The sequence below is a fragment of the Talpa europaea genome, assembly GCF_964194135.1.
Source record: "Talpa europaea genome assembly, chromosome: 10".
In the NCBI taxonomy this organism is placed as follows: Eukaryota; Metazoa; Chordata; class Mammalia; order Eulipotyphla; family Talpidae; genus Talpa; species Talpa europaea.
The window spans coordinates 12,377,280-12,399,422 of record NC_140077.1 but is presented as its reverse complement, the minus strand read 5'-3'; the positions used below and the strand labels follow the sequence as shown (position 1 = coordinate 12,399,422).

Here is a 22,143-nt window from a genome sequence, read left to right as displayed (position 1 = left end):
ATGGATGACTTAGAGTTCATTCTAATTACTAAACTACAAAAGTATGTTGCCAATTTAAAACTGTAAACAAAATTTTGTATTTTTATTGGAAAATAAGGAAAACACTCATATGTGGTAAAAGTAGTTCAAATGGCCTGAATTCAAGAGCATAATGGCCTCCTATTTTTATTTTACATTTATTATTTCTCTAATCAAAGACTTATTTGACGTTTAATTTCATATTAGTTTAGAAAATTTGATTACCGAAAACATCTATTTATTTCAATAATCTTTGCACACCTTTTAATCTTTTGAAACTTTTTATTTAGAGATAATTTACAGCTTTCAGAAAAGTTTGAAGACTAGATCAGCTCTATCTATTGTCCCTACCAGTGTGAGATGTGGAAGAGCTCAGGTGTGACAGCAGTTAGGTACATTCTATAAGATTTTCAATTGTTCCTTATGAAAGTTGAAGACATGGAGCCAGCACCAATTTAACTTAAGGAGAAGGATGGTCCAACCACTCAGATTTGCTGTCTTGTGAGTAGAGGTTCTGCCTGAATTCCTGGAAGGAACAGGTATTCAGATCAGAGAGCAAACTCAAAAACGCAGCCCAGCATTTCCTTCTTCATGGACCCACTGAATTCTGACTGGAAATTTTCTTAGAGAGCCCATGTTCCTCTAATAATACACAATTCCTGTTAATGTTTTCTCTTGTATGTTCATTAGGATGAGGTACACGCCACTCCTTTTTATGTTAGACCACTGCCACAAAAACTAGACAGAATTAGTTCCAAGAATATTTTTCTCTCTGTGACACCCACACATGGGCTGTACGGTCGCTAGTAATTCTTATTCATTTGAAATACAGCAATTTGTTCCTGTCAGTCGAGGATAGGTTTGTTGTTTTAAATTGCTAGGTTTTGTTTTTGTTGGCGTGCTCCCCAATACAAATTGAATGGCTGACAAAAATCTATTTGTATGACAGTTCAATCTAGATAAGTGCCCTGTGTTGCCTAACGGAACAATTTGGGGTCTCAGAGATAAAAGCAAACTGAATGCCAGGTTTGTAGCAGTGCTTCTTTGTGCAGATAACAGAAGTAATCCATATTCCTCAGGTCCACAAATCAGACAAAGGAGAAATATGCATGCGCAACATCTTGTTTGAAATGGTGGTCTTTTAGCTTCTACATAATAAAGATGGGAATAGCTAGCTGAGGAGAACAATAAAATGGCTGATATGAGATAGGCCTGCATTTGAAATTAAAGAGAAATGTGGTATTGACTTATAAAGTTGGAGAGAGGTCTGTTGCTTAGCAGTTTCCCGTGGTATATTGGCTTTTGTCGAATGAATTTGCTTCCTATTTTAACATGTCTATTCTGAAATAAGTTATATCTTTAGACGATTATTCTTTTATGGTTTTGATATTCTGCTGGAGATAGGGCTGAAGGGGTCTCCTTTGCTCCCCGAGATGCGGAGTTGAGAATTTGCACTTGTTGGCTTACCTTTGCCTAAAAACATGTCAGTCTTCCCATACAAGTATCTCTCAAATATAATTCATTTTTAAAAAGGGATGAAATGTGTGGTAACAATGGTTGTAAGGAGAGAATTGGGAGTAGTGCATAAGGTAACTGACATCTTGGAAATATGACGAAGGCCCTGGCTGTAGATATTCTGAAAATAAGAGTTTTATCTATAGGCCTTTGGGTTGGGAAGTAAGAGAGAGAGTGGGGTAACTTTTAGGCTTTTATCTGGGGAAACTATGTACTGGTGATACCATCCATCAAATTAGGGGAAATGGAGGAGAAACTGAACATAGGAGAAAAAAATGCTCTTTGTTAAATTGGAGAAGACTTTAGGTTGCTTCAAGCACCAAGTAGGTATTAAGCTTGTGAAGAAGCCATGTAGGTATTTGCATGTATTTGCCAGCCCCTCGATGGTAGTTAAAACAAAAGGTATAGATGAGATCATTCAGATGAGTGAGAAGAAGGCTAAGAATGAAGATCTGGGGCAGACTGAGTTATGATATGAGACTAAAGAAGGAGAGACCTACCTGTAGGGTAGGAGGAATTCCAGGGAGGGTAGAGCTAGAACCGCTAAAGAGAAAGTAGGCAACAATGTCAAGTGCTATCAAGTGGTCAAATGAAAAAAGGACTGAAAAGAAGCCATTGAAGCCAAAGTTGTTATGAACTGAACAACAAAATAAATGTAGTATTGGATTATAAATCAAGTATTTATAAAATAAATATCCCTGAGTCAATACTGATATCAATAGGTGATTGAACAATGATAGGATAGAATCTGCAGAAAAATGCCAAATAATTTATGTAGATATTCCTCCCCCAAAAAGGTAGAACTTAATTCCCCACCCCTTAAATGTGGGCTTCATGTAGACTGTACAATATAGGAAGGGGTCAAAGAGTAGCTCCCTGTGGAGAAACCTGACAAGTAGTATTACAGCCAGTGATCAAGGTCAAGACTAACAGTGATAAGTCATGTTGATAGTATGCACCTTTCATATGATATGATGAAAATGACACTTTACTTCTGCCATCTTCCTAAAAACATATATCTTCAGTCTAGTAATGAGAAAAAGATCAGACACCTCAATTGAAGGACATTCTGCAAAACACCTGGCCAGGACTCTTCAAATGACTTTGATGTCAAAGCCATCAAAAAACAAGGAAAGTTTGAGAAATTGTCACAGAGAAGAGGAATAAGGAGACATGATTACTGAAAATATGTGAGCTGTGGATAGGACACAGGAGCAGAAAAAAAACTTAGGAACCCGAAAAAAAGAGTATAGACTTATTTAATAATAATGTATAATAATGAATTCATTCATGTGACAAATATAAGCCTTTAGATATTAGGAAAAATTCTGTAATCTTTGCAACTTTTATATAAGCCTGCAACTATTCTAAAATAAAAACCTGAAAATAAATAATGTGGCAAATGATTTTGAAAACTGGAAGTCATTGATGCCTCTAGGGGATCCAGTGATATGGTGGGAAGGTATCAAGTTTGTTTTAAGCTGAGAAGTGGTTAGGACGTGAGTGTGTGGAGTTGGTGCTTGTAGAATACTCTTTCAAGCAGCATAGCTAAGAGTGGAAAGATAAAGAGAGTTTGGGCATTCACTGAACAGAGTAGTATAGAGTGAAATAACTTTTTAAAATAGATGAAGTTGGGATACATCTAATGTTTATTTCCTTAAAGGGAAGGTAGATAGATAATCACAGTAGAGTGTGGATATGTTAAAGCTGTAAGAGAAAGAACATTTAATTGAGAAAGCACAGCCCCTAAGTAGGTGGGACTTGGTTCAACCGAAAATGGGGAATCTTTTAGGAAGATCATGTTGTCTATAAATCGGGTCTGGATATTTAGATTTATTATGTTTTATAGTCTTGGGTCACCCTGGTATAGAAGGAATCCTCATAATTTTTTTCATAGAGAATTTGAACTAAAAGGATTTTGTTTTATTGCCTGATCATCATAGTTTTATTGGCTATATTCATAGAGCATTAAAAAGCATATTGCACATCTCTGAATTATGAGCACTGTAACCTCACTAAAACAAGCATTTTCTATAATAAAGAATCTGTCTTAACATGGGTCCAAAATAAGTACTATGAAAAATAAGTACCATGAAAAATAAATTATAAAAATTGTTTGCCTATGAGTTGGCAGGTTCCAGTCTAGAATTTTAGAGTAACCCTATGGGACGTCACCAGATCCCTGGGCAAGCAGGCAGTTCTTAACACATCTCAAAAACCAGTGTTGCAGCTCCTCTCCTGCCTGTGGTAGATTATTGTTGCTTTATGGTGCAGCCTTTGAAGATTAATCTTGAAACATATCTAAGTTACACCCATAGGTGTGGTGCTGACTCACTCTCTGAGATCAGACATTTTACTCTATCAAATAAAACATTGTACCTTAAGCATTTGTCACCCTGAACTTTCAGTTTTATTGTCAGTGTGCCAGATATTGACAATAATGTATAAATAAAGATTTCTTTTTATTTGTTTATTTTGGAAAAGAGTGACAAGACTCAGACTAATCAACTTTGTAGCTGATGGTAAGTTCAAGAACTAGGTGAATGTTAAAGTCATTCTTTCCCTGGGGATTGAGGATCAGGAGAACCCAGCCTGCCTTGGCGGTGTGGTCAAGTGAAAAGAATTCTGGCATTGGAAAAACAGATGCTCGTCGAAATTCTGCCTGTTCTTTCCCAGTTGTGTGGTCTTGGATAGATCACCCATCTAGCTTAGAACACCTCCTCTCTCTACCTTGTAGGCTGGTCTATCAATAGATGATGTCTCATGTCACTGCCAACTACAAGGTTCTGTCATTTATATACTTCCTCAGTGTCAGTCATACAGAATCCTCAAGATCATTTGCTCTTAGATGTCTTGATCACTTAAAATTATGGTTATGGGCAGATTTTCAATGCATGATAACTTCTTCCTAATGCAAGGCAGTTTGCATAAGGAAACCTAGATGCAAATTAATATAAATCTATATTCTTTATTTCAGTAGTTATTCTAAAAATACAACTGAAGCATTTGTTACATAGCATTCATTCATCAGATTATCATTTTTCAGTGGGAGCAAATAAAGTATTTATATATCCTTATCAGACAAAATAATAAGCATTTTGACATTTTGATTATTTCAAGTACATTTTGATGAGTGATTTTATTTTTTTATTTGGAAAGGCTAAAGAGCTAGATTTCCTCCAGTGTGTAGTTACACTATTCCAGATGTTGACAACGACATCTGGGCATTCTATCATGAGCTGATTTTTGGAATGAAGTAACTTAATTACTGATTGACAAGTTAACATGATTTAAGACACAGTCACACTGTGTTCAATAACAGTGTCAAAGTCATAAACTACACCCACATGCAAGCAAGTGGGGCTGTGATACTAACTAAATCAAGTTGCATTTTGAAACTCTAATGCTAAACTTAAATTTCAGGCTTATGTTTAGAAGTGCTGGGGGAGGAAATGAAGAAGGGCAGTTACATGATTTCAGGCTTTCTGCTTTACAAATCATTAAATGATGTAGCAGCAATGTGGTCAGAATTGCTGTTGTAAGTAAAAGTCTATTCTTGCATTGTGATACACAAATAGACTTCTTATTACGTATGGATGTAATGTACATGTGGATTGCACACGGGAGTGAGTCTATTTGTGTGTAAATATACATATATAACATCATCATATGCATATAAGTATTTGCATGTGCCATTAAAGCTCCACTTCAAAAATTAAGAGAAGATCTGGTATAATTTACTTACAGCCAAAATATAAAAATCCATTTCAAACATGTAAGATGTTTTTTAAAGTATAAGCAAGAAAATAAATGAGAATGATTATAATAGAAACAGTATTTTAAAAAGTTTTCAAAAATTTTAAAAACTTTTCCTGGTATCACATACTCAAAAACAATGGGTTATTTCAGTGCTCTCATGGAACCTGCTTTTCCAAATGTTGGCAGCCTAGCAGCAGGCAGGCTAGTGTTTTCTCTCTGGTGGCTTTGCATATGGTCCATTGACCCTGAGTTTATGATAGATAGAAAGTGTGCTTTCCTTTATTAATGCTACAGTATGGGTGACATGTGGCATGTGCACTTTCCAGTGAACGAGTTTGACCTTTAACTTCACACAGTCCCTTGAGCAAGAGCAAGCCATGTTTAGTAGAATGATTACTTAAAGGAAACAGATTGGAACTTACTTTCCCTGATAACTTTGAAGAAATGCAGTCAAGTTTTTACCATTGAAAGTCATCCCAAAATTGTAGCATCATAAAATAGGGAATTGGACAAAGATGAGTAGTAGATTACTGGGTTAATGATATGATCTCATTAAAGCCACTTTTGGTTTAGTCTATATTGGCAAATCATTTTTTGAAGTGATGTGCTAATTTATACCTAAGTCGCATGTGTATTCTGATCTTACTGCATCTTTTCCAATACTATCTATTTAGTGGAACATCCTTTGCAGGGTTATCACGGGTATTATGATAGGTTTCCATTACTATGCAGTCCTTGAAAATAAATATCATCAGTATTTTTAGAGATCAAGGAAATGATATCAGAAAACTTAATTTGATCAAGATCACCTACTGAAATGTCATCTCTGTTCTTTTCACTCACTGCCCTGTGCTTTTTTTTTTTCTAACAACTTTCCGGAGATCAAGCATTTACCGAACAGTGTACTTTACCTTTACCTGAATCATACAGTATGATATATTTTGATCTTAAATCATATTTTGCTAGAAATTAATAGAGCACAGAGAATACTGTGATAAATAATGTTTATAAATTCCTTTTTATTTTTTTCTCAAAAATTTAAGTTTCCTGCCCTGGATTGCTGAACCTTTTTAAGTCCTGGGTCATAGGTGGAATGTGGATGAAAAGCTGAAATTGGCCATGGAGAAATAGCAGTGAGGTTAAAAATGGAATGCTTTGTGCCAAAGATAGATGCATTTTAGAAATGCCATCTGGGCATTACAGAAGTATGATATTATTTAATTAGAACCAGATAAAATTAGGTAAGAAATGAATGCCAGCAATTATGTGACTAGCTAATAAATATAATTTCATGGTATTCTGTAGCTATCCCAAAGTGTTAATTATAACAGGAGCAGTTAAATTCTTTAGGGCAGTTAAATTCTTTGGCTATGAAAGCATAACAGTTTTTAATAGATGTATCACCTGGTAACCTTGGGCATTATTAAATATGTGGAGACTGAAAGGCATGGTAGAAGCAATGGAAAAGTCTGGCCAGACTGGGTAATTTGCTTTAGACCTATGGAGAAATCTATTAACCATTTCTTCTATAGGCCTATTTGATTAGGAAGTAGGACAAGCCTTTCTTTCATTACTTACCAAAACCATACTGCATTTTGTATCAATTATTTGACTGTCTGCAGCACATAGATTAGAAGAAAGGGCTTTCTTGGTGTTTGTGAATGTTGTGGGTTGCTGGTTAGTAATTAAAGCACTGAATGAAGAAAATTAGGCCAAAATTGAATGGGAATGAGAAAGTCTTCATTCTGTGATACAGATGTTAGAAACAGATTGTCCTGAGCACCCCATTCAACACCGTGATATTCTACACAGCCATGGAGTGTTTGCCTCCTGTGTAAAACTCAAGTCGAATGCCTTAGAGATGGTTTCCTCTCCCATGCCTTGTGATGTAGCTGTATGGGTATTAATTTAGTGAAATATCCTGTCTGCCAGGTGTGGGAACTAGCTGATTTTATTGTAATACCAGATCATTAGTTAATTCATATGCAACAGAGTGCAGCACATGGAAAGCATTATAAATCTATTTACAATGTGGCTGGTTTGATGATAACATTGTATTAAATTCCCAGGTGAGGCAATTTAAGCAATTGCTTTGCCATGTGCAAGCCATGGAAATTAAATTCTCATATACGGATTTGTATTAAACCAACTTCTTGTTATGCTTATGATAGCGTTGGGTTGTAGAATCCTCATTCTAGTTACGTAGACCCTCTGTCACATGTAGAATCATACAGGAGGCTGTACCACAGAACACAGTTCTTAATTAGTTTAAGCTAGGCTAATTCGTTTTGTTTCTGGTTTAGCGGTGCCTGTCCAGGAACATATTCAGTTCAGTTGGGAAATGTTAAGGCTTGGGTCAAGTAGATAAATTTGTTTCAAGTCAAATTTCCAGACAGAACTGAGCAAGTGTATCTGTTTGAACTTGACTTTAAGAAAAGCAGTCAATCAGTATGCAAAAGTTCTGTTCATATACCAAGTGAAAATTGCCTGGAATCTGAAAGTCTTCCATTCATAACCAAAGACTCATTTTTGTCATCGGTTTAAAATAGCCATTGAAACTTTGTGCATCTAACTTCTTAGGAATAACTATCAGTTGTTAAAGTTGTCATACTTTTGCTGTCATTCATACATGGTCTGTGGATTTTTCCATCCAACTGTGCCTGGTCTACCTGAGTGTTGAAGCTAGCAGGAACAGGCTTTACACAAACACACAAACAAATGTGAGGAGTGCTCTTGTATTTAACACCGTGGGGGGGAGGGGCAGTTATTGTCAGCTGAAGCTTTTCCACCCTGTGGTACAGACCCGAAATTGCAGTAGATTACAAACTGCATAGAGCTTCTGTCTCCTCCAGAAAGCCACATACAAAGCACTAGTAGACAGTGGTAACTGACAACTAAAACTAAAAATGTTGACAATTTCTTGATTTGCCTGGTTAGCTTATGTATAGAAGTCATTAACTATTTATAACATGCATTATGAATTGGGTTCCTTCAAACTGTAGCTGAGTGTGTGACATTTCCAGCTCATATTCTCATGCTTGCATTTGGCTAAACTACAGATTTTATACAGGCGATAATAAAGTAAAAATATTTTAGTTTATCAAGACTTAGTAGATGTTTCAGTTTCATTAACCTTGAATCTTCTAAATTAAAGTAAGCCATAGAACTTAGTGAGGTAGAGTCGGATCTTTAAAATTTCCGTAGAAGGTAAAATAATTTATTGATGTCTTGGAGGAAAATTATCCATAATATAAGCAGTTTATCATTCAAGGGAATTTGCCTTTTCTAAGATTCAATTTAGTAATGATTCTGCTAAATTATTGTTGATTAGGATCAGCTTGCTTAAAATTTCAAACAGTAATAGAAAATAGCAATGTCCAGTATTTAAATATAACTCAATAAAACAAAGTCTGATTTTTTAAAAATTTATAATGATACTTGAGTGTTAAGAGTTCTGTTTTCAGCATTAACTATATCATTTTATGAGGAACTATTTCTAATATTTGAAATGAATTCTTTTCATTCTTTAAGAGAAGTCAATTCTACTAGTGAACATTTTGTAAACTCAGCATATTATTTGCTTAATTACATCCAGAAAGTCATCCAAATGACTGGTTTTTAACTGTCCCATTGGTAAAGAATGACATTTATAGGGACCACCCTTCAACGGAGGATAAATCCTTGGTTCTTCTCTATTGCTGAGCTTGTACCCTGTTAATTGCTGGTTTTCAAAAGCAATGGATTCTAACCAACACAAGATTAGATATTTAAGAATACATGTTTGTAATTTTCTTCTTTTGAAGTATAGTAAATCAAAATAAGAATAAAATATAATTGAATAATCTATGCCAATTTGTTGGTATTTTGGTGAAAAAAGGGGAAAACAAAAACAATCTCCATATGATATCCTTGCATACTGTGGAATGTTTTAGTCCCCCATAGTGATGAAATGAATAATTAAAAAGGCAGCTCTGATACCATAGCCTGTATAAAGGTTCTCATTTCCTTTAATACTGTTAAACACTTTTGCTTAGCTAGTTTGAAACTGCTGTGGTGGGGAACTCCAAATGGGCAAAAGAAAGATTTAGCTTGCTCTAAATATTGTGCCAAGGCCGTGAAGTGTATGTTCTTGTAATTTAGCATTTTTTAAATTATAATTCTATACAAAGCCAATGAAATATCTAATTAATAGTAGCTTCAATAACTGCAGGAAGAGAAGCAGACTTAACATCCACTGTGGTGGTTAGAAATCTGGTGTGCTCACAAATAAATGAGTTGGGACACTCCTGAATTGTTAAGACATCTGATATAGATGTCATTACTGACCTCGGGCTAACAACTTAACTTTTCGACTTTGTCCTGTCTACAGCATTGTTGGTTTATTTATCTACTTACAGACTTACTGGTTTGCCCAAGTCTAATATAAACATTTGTAGCAGGCAAGGGTGACTTGGGGTAGAAATTCAGAGCAGCGAGGGGATACCACTATCTCCTTTATGTGGAAACATTTTCCAATTTTTCTATCTTTTTCCTCAGTGTATCCAGATAGTAATAAAATGTGGTAGACATTTTATGTAGGAGGACTAAGCTGTGAGTTAGGATACAAAGGTTCTCCTCTGGTTTAACCAAAGCTACTTTTTGAATACCATTAGTCTGATTTTTTTCTTTTCTGAAAAATAAAGGGATGTGTAGACCTACTTATTTTTATTTATACATCCATTTGGCCTTATTCAACTGCAGTCTGCCAGAGAGTTAGGCCCAGAAGTCTTCTGTTCTATGTAATGAACTAATTTCTCTCTTATGTGTGATCTTTGGAAAAATTGAGAGAATAGCCACTGAAATATTTTCTGTGTTTTGTAGTTTAGCTCCAGAACCCCAATTGAGAAAGGCTAAACTTTGAAGTAGTTTAAAATCAATTCAAGTTTTTTGTCCATAGTCCTTTTAAATTCTAATATAATATGATTTTGAAGATATCATGGTCTCTGAGGTGGCAAAGGAGTGTTATTCACTAGTGGAAAAATCTAAATAAAATCTTGTTGACTTCTGTTCATGGATCATCCTTTAAAAGTAACATTTTTTTCAGATCACAGTTGAACAGGTAAGAAATTTTAAGTCCTAAACTGTAGGCCTCAGCTGAAAAAAAGAATAGTGTCCCACATGATTTTTTTTTTATTTTTTAATTGACTGTTTTTACTTTGTAAATTCAGAAGCAGAAAAGAAAGCAAAGTGACCTGTAAATCTGCATTTGGGTCTGAAAGTAGGATCTGAGGATGACACTTTAGCTTTGCAACTAATTTTCAAAGCTTTTTAGTTTTTCCAAACATGTGTCCATAATTAATGAATTGCTTGCAGACAGGTCCCTCTGACTTTACAGGTGAAGGCAGATTTCTTGTAAAACAAAATCTCAGTGTATGATGTTGACTCATAGCCCACTTGCCTTTATTTGCTGGGATTGTGAAAAGTTGACTCATAGCCTTCTTGCCTTTATTTACTGGGATTGGGAAATTTAATTTACCAGACGCACGCACAGACACACACACACACTCACATGTGTGCACATAGGCATGCACACATGCACACACACACTTTCTTAAGGCCATTATTTATAGAGGACTGGGAAGCTTTTAAATTATTGTTTGGAAATGAAATGGGATTTTAAATTCCATCTTTCTGGTTAGGAAAACTAACCAGAAATAATGAAGGAAATATAGATCTATTTTCCAGACATTCTAGTGTATAGTTGGGAGATAAAATATCCTAAAATTAGAGATTTTAAAAGACCTGCATTGTATGGTCATTTCCTACCACAATATTAAAGATCCCTATATACTCTCCTTTTAATTGCAATCTGGTGGGGTTTGCAGATACAGAGCTACACAACTGCATTTCCTTCAGTTCAGTGCCCTTCTTTGAATGACTTTGTATGGCATAATATACCAGTCACGACCCATTTGTGAATATTAACAGAATACTTACAGAATACAGAGTTTTCTTTCATTATTGGCATTTGAAAAACTTCTCAAGTTCAAGAACTTGACACAACTTTGGTTTGCAGATTTTAGCAAATAGGTTTCCATTAGGGGGCTCTCGAGGTTTGAGATGATCAGCCTGGAGACCGATGACGCTTCGAAGCCTTTACTTTCTAATGTTCATCTTGCTCTCTCCCTTTTTGTTTTGTTTTATAGAAAAGGTCACGGATCGCCTACAGTGACGAAGTACGGAATGAGCTCCTGGGGGAGGATGGGAATTCCTCAGAGAACCAGGTAGAATGCTAATCAGCAGGGCCCGGTGGGTGGCTGGAGGGTGAAGGGGGTCACTCGCACACTGGGCTCTCAAGCTGCTCCTTAACAGTATTAGCAGCAACTCATGTGGAAGCGATACTGTTTAATGCAAAGCTGGAGTCTTAATCAACTTCAAAATGTTTCTTGGAGATCTTACATTTAACCCTTTACCTTGTGATCACTGTCTGCTATCTTTAAAAAAAATCTTTTCTTCTCTTTTCTTTATTATTTAGTACTTAAGGAATAACTTGAAACACACTGTTTGCAGACAAAGCCAAGGTCTTCACCTCAAACACATGTAAAAGGAATGAAAAAGTACATAATACAGCTTTGATAATAATGCAGCATAATTAAATCAACACTTGCAGCAAAACAAATGAAAGTAAGCTTTCAAAATTCAACAGGGCAGGCAGCTCAGTCTCCTATTGTGTAGCTTCTTAAAAATACATTCACCGAAATGCAAATGTAAGCACCAGTGTGGAACTTGGATACTCATATAGAGGGCCTGCTTTGTCAAATAATAGTAATGATAGTAATAACGGCAACAACAACAATAGGAAATGTCTTTCTGCAGTTTAAGATCCACATAAGCAAAAATTAAGACCCAATTTCTTCTTAAAAAAGACCCAATTTCTTCTTATAACTTGGATGTGGGTTCTTATTGGATCACACATTGATGTCATCAGTCCAATTAATGTCCCGCTTCTTTGAATTAACACTGCAGACTTCCTCAATCCATGTGGATAATATATGACTTTTAAAAAATATTTCAAGAATCTCAGTGTAAAGATCACTTTAAAAATGTCTCTAACAATCCTAGCAACTGATTCTCTTGGACAGTTTCAAGGAAAATAAATGATAGGGGATTTCAGAAGCAAGACCTAAACTGTTTTATGAATGTTACTTTGGCAAGTATTGCAGAGGTCTCTACCCTGCCTAAATAAAAATGCACATAATCATTCAGTAAACTGTTAATAAGGTAATAAGGCATAAGATTTTGCTACACATTATAAAAATTTCATAATTGTGTTTGCCACTGCAGTATAAGTATGCGCAAACTATATTGCTATCTGCTATCATGCTAATATTGTAAACAGGTATGCTGTGTATGTGATGATGACCCCGCCCAGCCACCCCCCAGAAAAAGGAGAAGAATCAGTGAGCTGATTATGTTTGTTTGGGGAAAGATCTCACCTCCTCCGCTATTTGGATGTTATCAGTTGGAGTTCAGACATGTAAACACGTTAAGATTTGACTTGGGATTTCAGCTTCTCTGATTGAAATGTGAGAAAAGCTACGAGGGGGAAAAAAAAGGGAACACATCAAACATTAAAGAGTGATGTGATAAAGGAGTTTTACTCATAATAGATTAAATAATGTGAGGATGAGAAAAACTATTTTCTTCCTATTTTAAGTGAGATTTAGATGCTGGTATCTCTTGAATAAGTGAATCATAATTTTATTTCCTATCTTTACTGCAAAAAAATTCTTTTTTGCAAACAAGTGAATGCAGAATTCCCATGTCAATCTGTTAAACAGCTATAGATCTCTCTCTCATTTGAAACCATTGCCTAATACAGAGGAAATAGAAAGGAAGGGGCTGTTCCTGTCTGACTCTGTCTCCTTTATCGTAATGGATTATAGTACTGTGACAGGGATCTTTTTTTAAAAAAGCATGTTCATTTCTCCTAATGGACATTTTATGTGCCTAAAACATTTGCCTCACATACATATAAGTATGATTTTTATGCCTAAAGTAAAATATTCCACAAAAAATAGATGGAGTTCATATTTTCTGAATTGTTCAAATTATATTCCTGTCACTTTAAAGTGATTACGGAGAGATTTCCCCTGGACTTGTATAAATCAAACTTAGAAATTCTGAAAGTGCTGGGGAACCTGAAGTTTAGTTGTAAGGAGCTGTCACTTCAATAAATAGAGTGTGATAAATTATAGTCGTGAGACTATGCCACTGTTCATATATTATTATATGAACTTCTCAATCTAAAATTTGAATTAAGTTTGAAAGTTCAAAGAGACCACACTTAACTTTTTGGTTATTTTGTTACCAAATGTAGCAAAATTTCCATATCATAATGAAGTCATTAAATTTTGTTTCGAGGCTTTTTATCATAATATAGGAATTAAAAACCCTCAAAACGAAAACACATACTTAACTAAGAATGGTCACTTGAGAATAACTCCTTATTCTGCATCAGTCTTCATTCAGCCTATGAAATCAAAACAGAAGCCCATACTTTAGAGGAAGAAAACATTTTACATAGACTCTCATATTAATTTTTGTAAACTTGTGATTGAGATGACAGGTTTTCTGGGCAGGATTACCTGTAACACATATAAGGAAATATTTTCTGCTCACAAATAAGTTAATTGCTGGTGATTTTTAGAACTTCTTGATTTTCAGAACTTCTTGAGTCTAATATTCATGATAAACTTTTAATATATAGGGAAGCCTTGGAGATGGGCAAAATGATATAAAAATAGCAATATTTCTTTCATTAAAATTGGTATAAATATTGCAATTAAAAATTATCAGAAAAGGAAGATAATACAGAATTAATAGCAATAGTTGCAAATAAGTAAAATAGGCAGTGATTTTATTTAGTGATTTTCAATGAAGTAGACACATCTCCCTTATAGTGGGTTCTTTGTGCAGATTTAGATAAATGTGACTGCCATTGTTATTATTTCTCATTTTGCTTATTTATAATGCATTATAAAATATATCTAAGAGCTGGTTGTTAATATATGTCATTATAACCTTCCAAATGAACTAAAGTTTATTAGGTTAGTATATGTATATAAACATTTATCCCATGGTTAGGAATATGAAAATTTCAGAAACATAGGTTTTTTGTTTTTTTTTAAATACACCTGTAATGGTCTATATAGTGTACATAGTTTCATTTAATTCCAGATTAATTGCTTTGTATAAATTAATTTCTAATTGATGTTAGAAGCAAATACAGCTTCTCCCTGATTGACAGAGAAGGGACCAAATCACTTACTTTGCACATTCGTGTATTGTTAAATCATCAGCTTTCCAAGGACTATTATTGTCTGAGGTGTTATCATTCTATTCTCTTTTTTAAATATCATATTTTCTTTTCATATGACAATATTATTATTTTAACTTTTCAAGAGAGAGGGAGAGTTGAGTTCTCAAAATATGGGGATGCTGTGTTTAGCATGGAAACTTTAATGATTGTTAACTTGATTTAATTTCATGAAAACCATTCTCGAAAAAAGAAAAGAAAAATTAAGAATTAAATCCCCTTCCTACTGGACTTTGGTAATGGGGCAAATAAAAGCGGCCCTGCCTTACTTTGAACCTTAATTGTCTCTCAGTTTCCACATGCAAAATGGGATTGATCCGTGAATAAATTTAAGTCAATGAAATTTGACTTAAATCCCAACTAGAAGATTCAAAAAAAAAAAAAATGTGTAAAGAGTATATTTCTAAACGTGCGGAAATGTTTGTGGTGAAGCAATATTTAGCAGGTATGATTGCTTAATTTTTTAAGACGAGGTTCTCTCAAGTTCCGATTGGGGCTTGCTGTGCATAAAGTGTGTCAAACTTCAGCCACAGGCCAGGGGGTGAAGTCGGTCAATTTAATTCCCCAAGATCTAAAGAAGGTCGGTATCATTTCATATAGCCCTGGCAGAGCAGATCATTACCAGGCACAAATCTGTTCGTTACGTGCTGAGGGTTTATAGCAAAATAAATGGACTGTCATCATAAGTTCAGAAAATTGTGTGTTCGACCCACGATAATGTGTAAAGGGCGTTTAATAGAGTTCAGCATTTATTCGTTATCTGTATGCGGACAGAGACGGCAGGCGCGTTATCAGCTTTAAAAAAAAAAAAAAAACCTCGGGAGTTGGGGGGTCACGTGATGCGCACCCCACTCCGAGGCGGCGCGCGCGCTCGGGCCTCGCGCTCTACAGCGCAGTTTTGATTTTAGTCACAGCAGAAGGCTTAGCCACAAGAGATTCCACTGGTTCAAACCAGCGTAAACCAGATTTTTTTTTTTTCAGCCCACAAAGGAACAGATTACCTCTTGTATCAAATTCTGCATTGAGGGGGGGAAAAAAAATCTTTGTTTCAAAAAAGATGTTGATTATCATAACGCAACATGGTGGCATGGTCGACTTTCAAGTCGCCTGGGCTGGAGCTGGGCACTGCAGCAAATATGCAATCGCGACTTGCAGTCCAGTCTAAGCATTGTTAATTTTCAAAAATAGACCAGCTTTTGTTTACTCGAATGAATAACTCTCGGCCTAACTTTTAAAAAAAAAAAAAGATAAAGATTAAAAACCCTTCCATTACCTAGCTTAGCTACAAATCCGGCGTGGGGCTTGGAGGCAGCCATGCAGCACAAACGAGATAGAACGTTTTTTGTTTGGAACCTATTGAAAAAACAAATGGGGAGCATTTTTAAACACTCATTGATTATGGCAGGGTGGCATGCCCCGAATGGTCTCTATGGCCGGGGAGTAGTTTTAAACTTTGGCCCTGTAAGGATGATAGTCCACGAAGAATGGTGCCCCGGAAAGAAAGGAGAGCTGGGCGGCCTACTCCCAGGTCGTCCTTCTTGGACGACGAATGTTTTTGCCTTTTTCTTTTCGTGATGTTGGGATAGCAAAGAGAGAAAGATTTCTGCTTTGTGATAGGCCAGGTATTTTGGTTTAAATTTTTGCTTTCTTCTAAGAGAGAATAGTAACTTATCACATGCACAGGCCCCGATGGTTGCTGAGAGAATGAGGATATTTAAAAACAACAATGTCTTCTGTTTTGAAGGGAGGATGTTAAAAGTTTCATTTTTGCATGTAATGCCTTGGGAAGGGTGATGTAACCTAGTGTGTACTTTTTTTTTTTATAAAAGATTCATAAAAATTTTGAAATGTCATTCTGTTATACGTGAAATATTTTTCATATAACAAATGAAGTCACAGAATAAGCTGGAATGCCTGCTGCCTTCCTTGAACTGGAGACAAAACCAGCATTAAGCATTGAGAATTCCCGGCTAGAATAAACATGATACTTCGAGAGAAACTTAGAGTGAGCAATTCATGGCAGGTTTCTCCCAAAGCAATAGTTGAATTTATGGGCCTGCATATGTCGAGTATTTTAACAGATGTTACAGATATTTGGATGTTTAAAAATTATCAGTTGTAGACCTGAATTGCTGAGGATGCAGATTTCAGACCCACGGTGTGGTTTATAATCTCTTACAACATAGGTTTCTGTTTCTATTCTTTGAGAAACTATGGCAGTCATCTCAACTATACAATGATATTTGTGCTTTAGAAGACTGTCAAACACAAACACACACACAAACAATATGAATCTGCTACATGGCTATATCTATTTTCTAGTTTCTAAAGAGTGAAGTCTCTTGTTTCAACTGTTGTATTAAGGCAGACAGAAACATGTTCTGCAGAGGAGAATTAAAATGTTATTTTAGGAGAATTTACTAACAAGTAGAGAGTGGTTTTTGGTTTGACTTTAGCACAGACTGCAGTACAAATGAAGTAAGAGTTCCCTGCTTTAAGAGGGCCCCGTTTACAAGATGAAAATTGAAAAATGAAGAAACTGCTAAAGTTAAAATAAATGCACGATGTGATTGTAGTAGCCTCTTAAGCAAAACAAAAGCCTAGAAGTTAACTCTGAAATGCACAGTATTTTTGAGGGCAGTAAAATATTTTCCAATCCTGTGTCTTAAATATTACCTCTCTTGGCATGCTGTGTTCTCAATTAAAATAACCTTACCTCCAAATGCAGTCCTACTGCTAGAGTGGGTGCAAGTATGTCATTAACTAACATAGTCTGTTGTTTTAAGTCGTTTTTGAGATAATAGCATGAACTATTAATCATTTTCATTTTTAAGTAAAATCTGAAATCAGTTGTCAAGATTCAAAACAGAAACATCCCGAAAACTTGTATATACAAATCCTCTTCAGTGGTACATTCTTAGAAGAGAGGAACAGTAAACTTGTTTTCTTTCTTTATAATATAGACTTCTATGAAGTCATTCCCCTTTATTTCATGATGGTGTCTTAGATGTACTTTAAAAGAGAATTTCACACTATTCTCTTTGTTTAATGTGACAGTGTGAGAAAGTGATCTTTATTCGTTCAAAAAACTCTGCATGTAGTCTATGTTTAGGTTCTTTTAATGTGTTTGTCTGTGATTTTTAAATGCTAAACATGTAAACAGATAAATTGTCAATGTTAATTCTGTATCCTGTCACACAACTGATCTTTCTTTCCTGCCATTTCTTTCCTTTTTATCTTTTTTTTTTTTGTGCATTCATGTTGCAGTTGATAAAATTACGTGAAGAGGTGAGTATTTCCTAGCTTGCTTTTTTTAAAATTCTGCTTCTTCCTATAAAATTGAATTTCTAAATCTGTATCTTCACACTCATATTTCCAGGAAAATCTATACATAGTAAACATAGTGTATATATTGCTCAGAAATGTTCTCTGCTGATTGTCTTTATATCCTAATCTTTCTAATCACAGTGATCATTGGCGTTTGATGGCATCAGGGGAAAATTCATATTTTAAAAGCCCAAAACAGGAGAGAAAAATAAAGGAATGCCTTAAAACTATACACAAGTACAGTTTTACTGTAAACTAACTTCAGATTTGTTTTATTTGTATTGGCTCCTCAAAGAAGTAAATATATTTAGAATTTTTTCTGACATTCCGATTTACTTTACTGAAAACTGTTTTTAAATAAACTCCTTTTCCCCACCCAAAATTCTTAGATTCAGTATAAGATACTATGAATCTGTTATCTTTTGGGGGAAACACATACATTATAAATACCCTGTAGTCTTGTGTTTATATAGATGCATGAAAATAGCCAAAGCTCTGATCATTTTTAAATACTTTCTTTTTTTTGTAGGAAATAGCATATAATGCAGTCTCATTTTTCTGAGTTTGCTAATCTATTTGGTATGTGTAGCTCCAGACATTTTTGTGGCCAGTAAATATTTGCAGTAATGTTGATAATTTTGTCTCCATATTAATGAGGGATGTTGAGTGATTCTGTATTCTTTTTTAATTAGGCTAAACATGTCACATATGCTTTGGTAATCCCTTCAGAGATATTGTTTTATTTCTTGTTTATTGACACTGAGTTTTAGTTTATGTTAGGGTATAAAATAATGGCCTATATTGCATAAAAATTACGTATATTCACATAGTGTGTGTATCTGTATATCTGTAGTTTATATATATATATGTATAGATAGATAGGTGGGTAGTGTTTTTAATAGAGTACTGTGGATTATTTTTGACTTTAGCTTGACTGCATTGATTGGAATTATCCTAGTTGTTTTTTTATTGGTAAGTCATCACCCTCTAAATGATGGAAATGCTGTTAGAGGCTTACAGATAGTGATTTTCAACAATTCTTCTGATTTAAGGTGCATTAGTGATGTCGTCTCTTAGTAAAGTAACAATCGTATTTAAAATGAAGGGTGGAAATACACAAAACCTTCACTCTCCAACCTTTTGGTGTTTCTTTGGTTTCATCCCTACATGGAAATAGATATTTATACATATACCTATATATGTATATATACACTAAATGAATCACTTAGTGTAAATGTAATAAATAGTCATTGCAGTTTTGATGTATAAGATTATTCTTGAGGTGGGTGATACATCAATGTTGTTTTTCTGCAAGACAGACTATCTGCTTGTATTTGTACATGTTCATTCTTAGGTGAAGAATCTGAATTTTCAAATATTAATTGAAAATCTCTGTATGGAGAAAGTCTTGCTCTTGTCTCTGAACAAGCAGTAACTATAATTAATAAAATCTTCTTCCTTACTATAATCAGCATTTTTGACAGAAGATTTCTTTTTGTTAAGCTGAATTCACTAGCTTTAGCTTAATTCTAAAAACTGGCAATATCATGTCAGCATTTCTCTTAACATGTGTTTTATCATTGGTTTATGACTCCACTCTTTTGTTATGCTTATAGCAATAGTTTTGTCAGGTATGGCTCTAGAATGCAAATTTCTGAAACTATAACTTGTAATGGGAATGTACTGGGAAGTATTAGAGCATTCAACTAATAGAATAATAACCTCTGAAATATTCTTTTTACAGACTTTGATATGGACGTAATATTGATGTTTATAGAATAGATTACCTAAAGAAGAACATTGGTATATGCTTTGCTCAGAAGTGATTGTTTCTCACCCAAAGTCTAATAATAATCAAACACTGAACGAGCCCCAGATTTCTTCCTTGTACCTATTCTAAGACAGGCATTCACCTACTTTAAAATAAGATGTTGTGTTTGTAACAAAGTGCGGCCCCACCCCTCCCTTGTAAAGCTCTTTTTCGGGCTCAGGTTTGGAAACAGGGCATCCTTAGTAGCAGAGTGGTAGTGCCAGGGAGCTGCCCTGGTCTTGGCTGTGCTGAGCTCTCCGTTTGAATCCTACATCTCCAGCTCTCCACATTGCACAGCTCCGCACACAAGTTGAGCTCTGTCTGAAGCTTCTGCACAGCTTCACTTACCTGCTTTGAAAAGGGCTGAGAAGAGGGTGAGAGAATGAGTTTGGGATGGAGTGTGGGGGCAAGTTGAAAGCATCAGCTGCTACTGTAGTGTATTTCCTTTCATTTTCAGAGACCAGGGCCAAGCACAACTAAGGGAACAATGTAAATAGCACAGCTGTTACAAGAACTTGATTTTAGCTTGACTTAAGTGAAGAGGTTCCAAAATACAAAGTGAGGTCCTGCTGGAAAGCTGCTGGTAAACTGATAGTCCTCTTGTGTGCAGATTGACTCTGATAAAATTGAACTGTCCTGAAGAAGAGTTACTTCCATTATTTAGGAATATGCAATTAAAAAAAAAAACTCTTTTTTAAAATTTTGTTCTCCATTAAAGCCATACACTGAATAATCTGATTTTATTCCCTTTGATGGAATCTCCCAAATCATTCTACATTGATGTGCTTTGTGTCCTACAGTATATATTATAATTTAATTATACTGTCCATTTCTAGTATTGATCTTTGATTTTTTTTTTTTCCAGCAGTAGCTAAATGTTTTCTTTGAATTTAGGGATTTTATCCAATACAACAATGAACCTAAATGCTTTGTTCTATTATTCTGGATTAAAATTCAGATTTACTCTTGATTTCACAGATCTTCTCTCTTTTTAGGGAATCATCAATTGGAAATTAAGTCCTTTGTTAAGCTAGAAAACAATATTCAGAGAAGAGAAGAGCAATCCCTGCTCCTAAAACCTGCATGTAGGGAGAATTAAGAGTAAGAAAGCTATTTCTGACAAGCCGAGTAAAAAGTGTTTAATTTTATTTAAAAGAGTTATTAATGCCAAACATAAAGAGCTCCCCTCAAATTTCTTTTTCTCAATTACAGCCTTCAGTGATTTTGCGTTTTCATGATACAAGCTTTTCTTTCTTCCTCCCTTTTATTTATTTAGATTTTTTTTTTGTAAAGGGAGGGGCAGATTTTCTCTTAATTTCTCCACCGTATATTAGACAACTCTATTAATTATTATAGGCTGTTGTTGCAGCTTTCCTGACCTTCACATCAGGTCCTATCTCTCTTTTCTAAATGCATTGTTTTAATGATTCTCTCCCCCCCCCCCCATGCCAACCCTTCCCCCCAAAAAAATTTTCAAGGAAAGCTTTGATGTGGCTTTAGCTGCCTCCAACGTCTGGCCGCATCTCAGATGTGTCACCTATGCCGGGAGGGAATAAGGAAATCACGTTTCGAATGGTAATGATAACATACTAATCACTTCCTTTCTTTGAAGATGGAAGCGAGATATTCTGTCAGCATCCCTGGCTGCTAGAGCTTGGAGGCACCGGTCTAGGTGTATTAGCTTAAGTGTGCATGTCAATACAGCTTGCATCTCCGAGATCCATGGGGGCTCATTAGAGCAAGGTAGATCGTTTCGCTCGACAGCCACTCAGATTATATGTGTGGCACCTCCTTTTTTATTATTATCAGAAAGCATTTCTTCGATTTTAAATGACATCTGTCAACAACACAAAGTTGTAGGAGTTGTGGTTGCATTTTTCCTTTTTTTGACCGGATACCAAAACTGATTTGAGGAGAAAAGTTACTAATTTATTTAAGTACACATGTGCATGTATACACATAAATATACAGACACACATTCCTTCCTGTCTTTCCATGTATTGTGCACACACACACTCACATGTGCATGCACATGTCTTATCTGTTCACAGCCATGATTACTTTATTAGCCTATAAATGTTTTCCAACCTGAATAGACCTAGTATATGATCATTATGGCTAAAAAACCTAGCTTCAATGTAGAAAACGTTTAGAAGCTGAGAATTTGGGGGATATTCTCTGATTTTCCTATCAAATATAAAAGAATGTATATCGTTAATATGATTTTAGTTCACAGTCTAAAACACTACATATCAAAATTTCACCACATATCTGGGAATAAATCCATATTTTCCTACATCTGTGTGCATGGGGAAACACATGTCTCTTGTTTCTTGGAGATCGCCCAAGTTGCCTT

The 22,143-nt window shown here is 35.1% G+C and overlaps 1 protein-coding gene across 2 annotated transcripts in view; it reads left to right on the top strand.

The window, feature by feature from the left end:
* The window catches only part of VTI1A (vesicle transport through interaction with t-SNAREs 1A), a gene marked incomplete at both ends in the record, with an annotated part of 321,439 nt that overhangs the window by 57,762 nt on the left and 241,534 nt on the right, over nt 1-22,143 (top strand). The window contains 2 exons of one of the 2 annotated variants that reach the window (XM_084245632.1): nt 11,478-11,555; nt 17,918-17,938. In XM_084245632.1, the coding sequence (XP_084101758.1) occupies nt 11,478-11,555; nt 17,918-17,938 (99 nt within the window). The remainder of the gene's footprint in view (nt 1-11,477; nt 11,556-17,917; nt 17,939-22,143) is intronic. The other variant, XM_084245633.1, reaches the window with a different exon arrangement.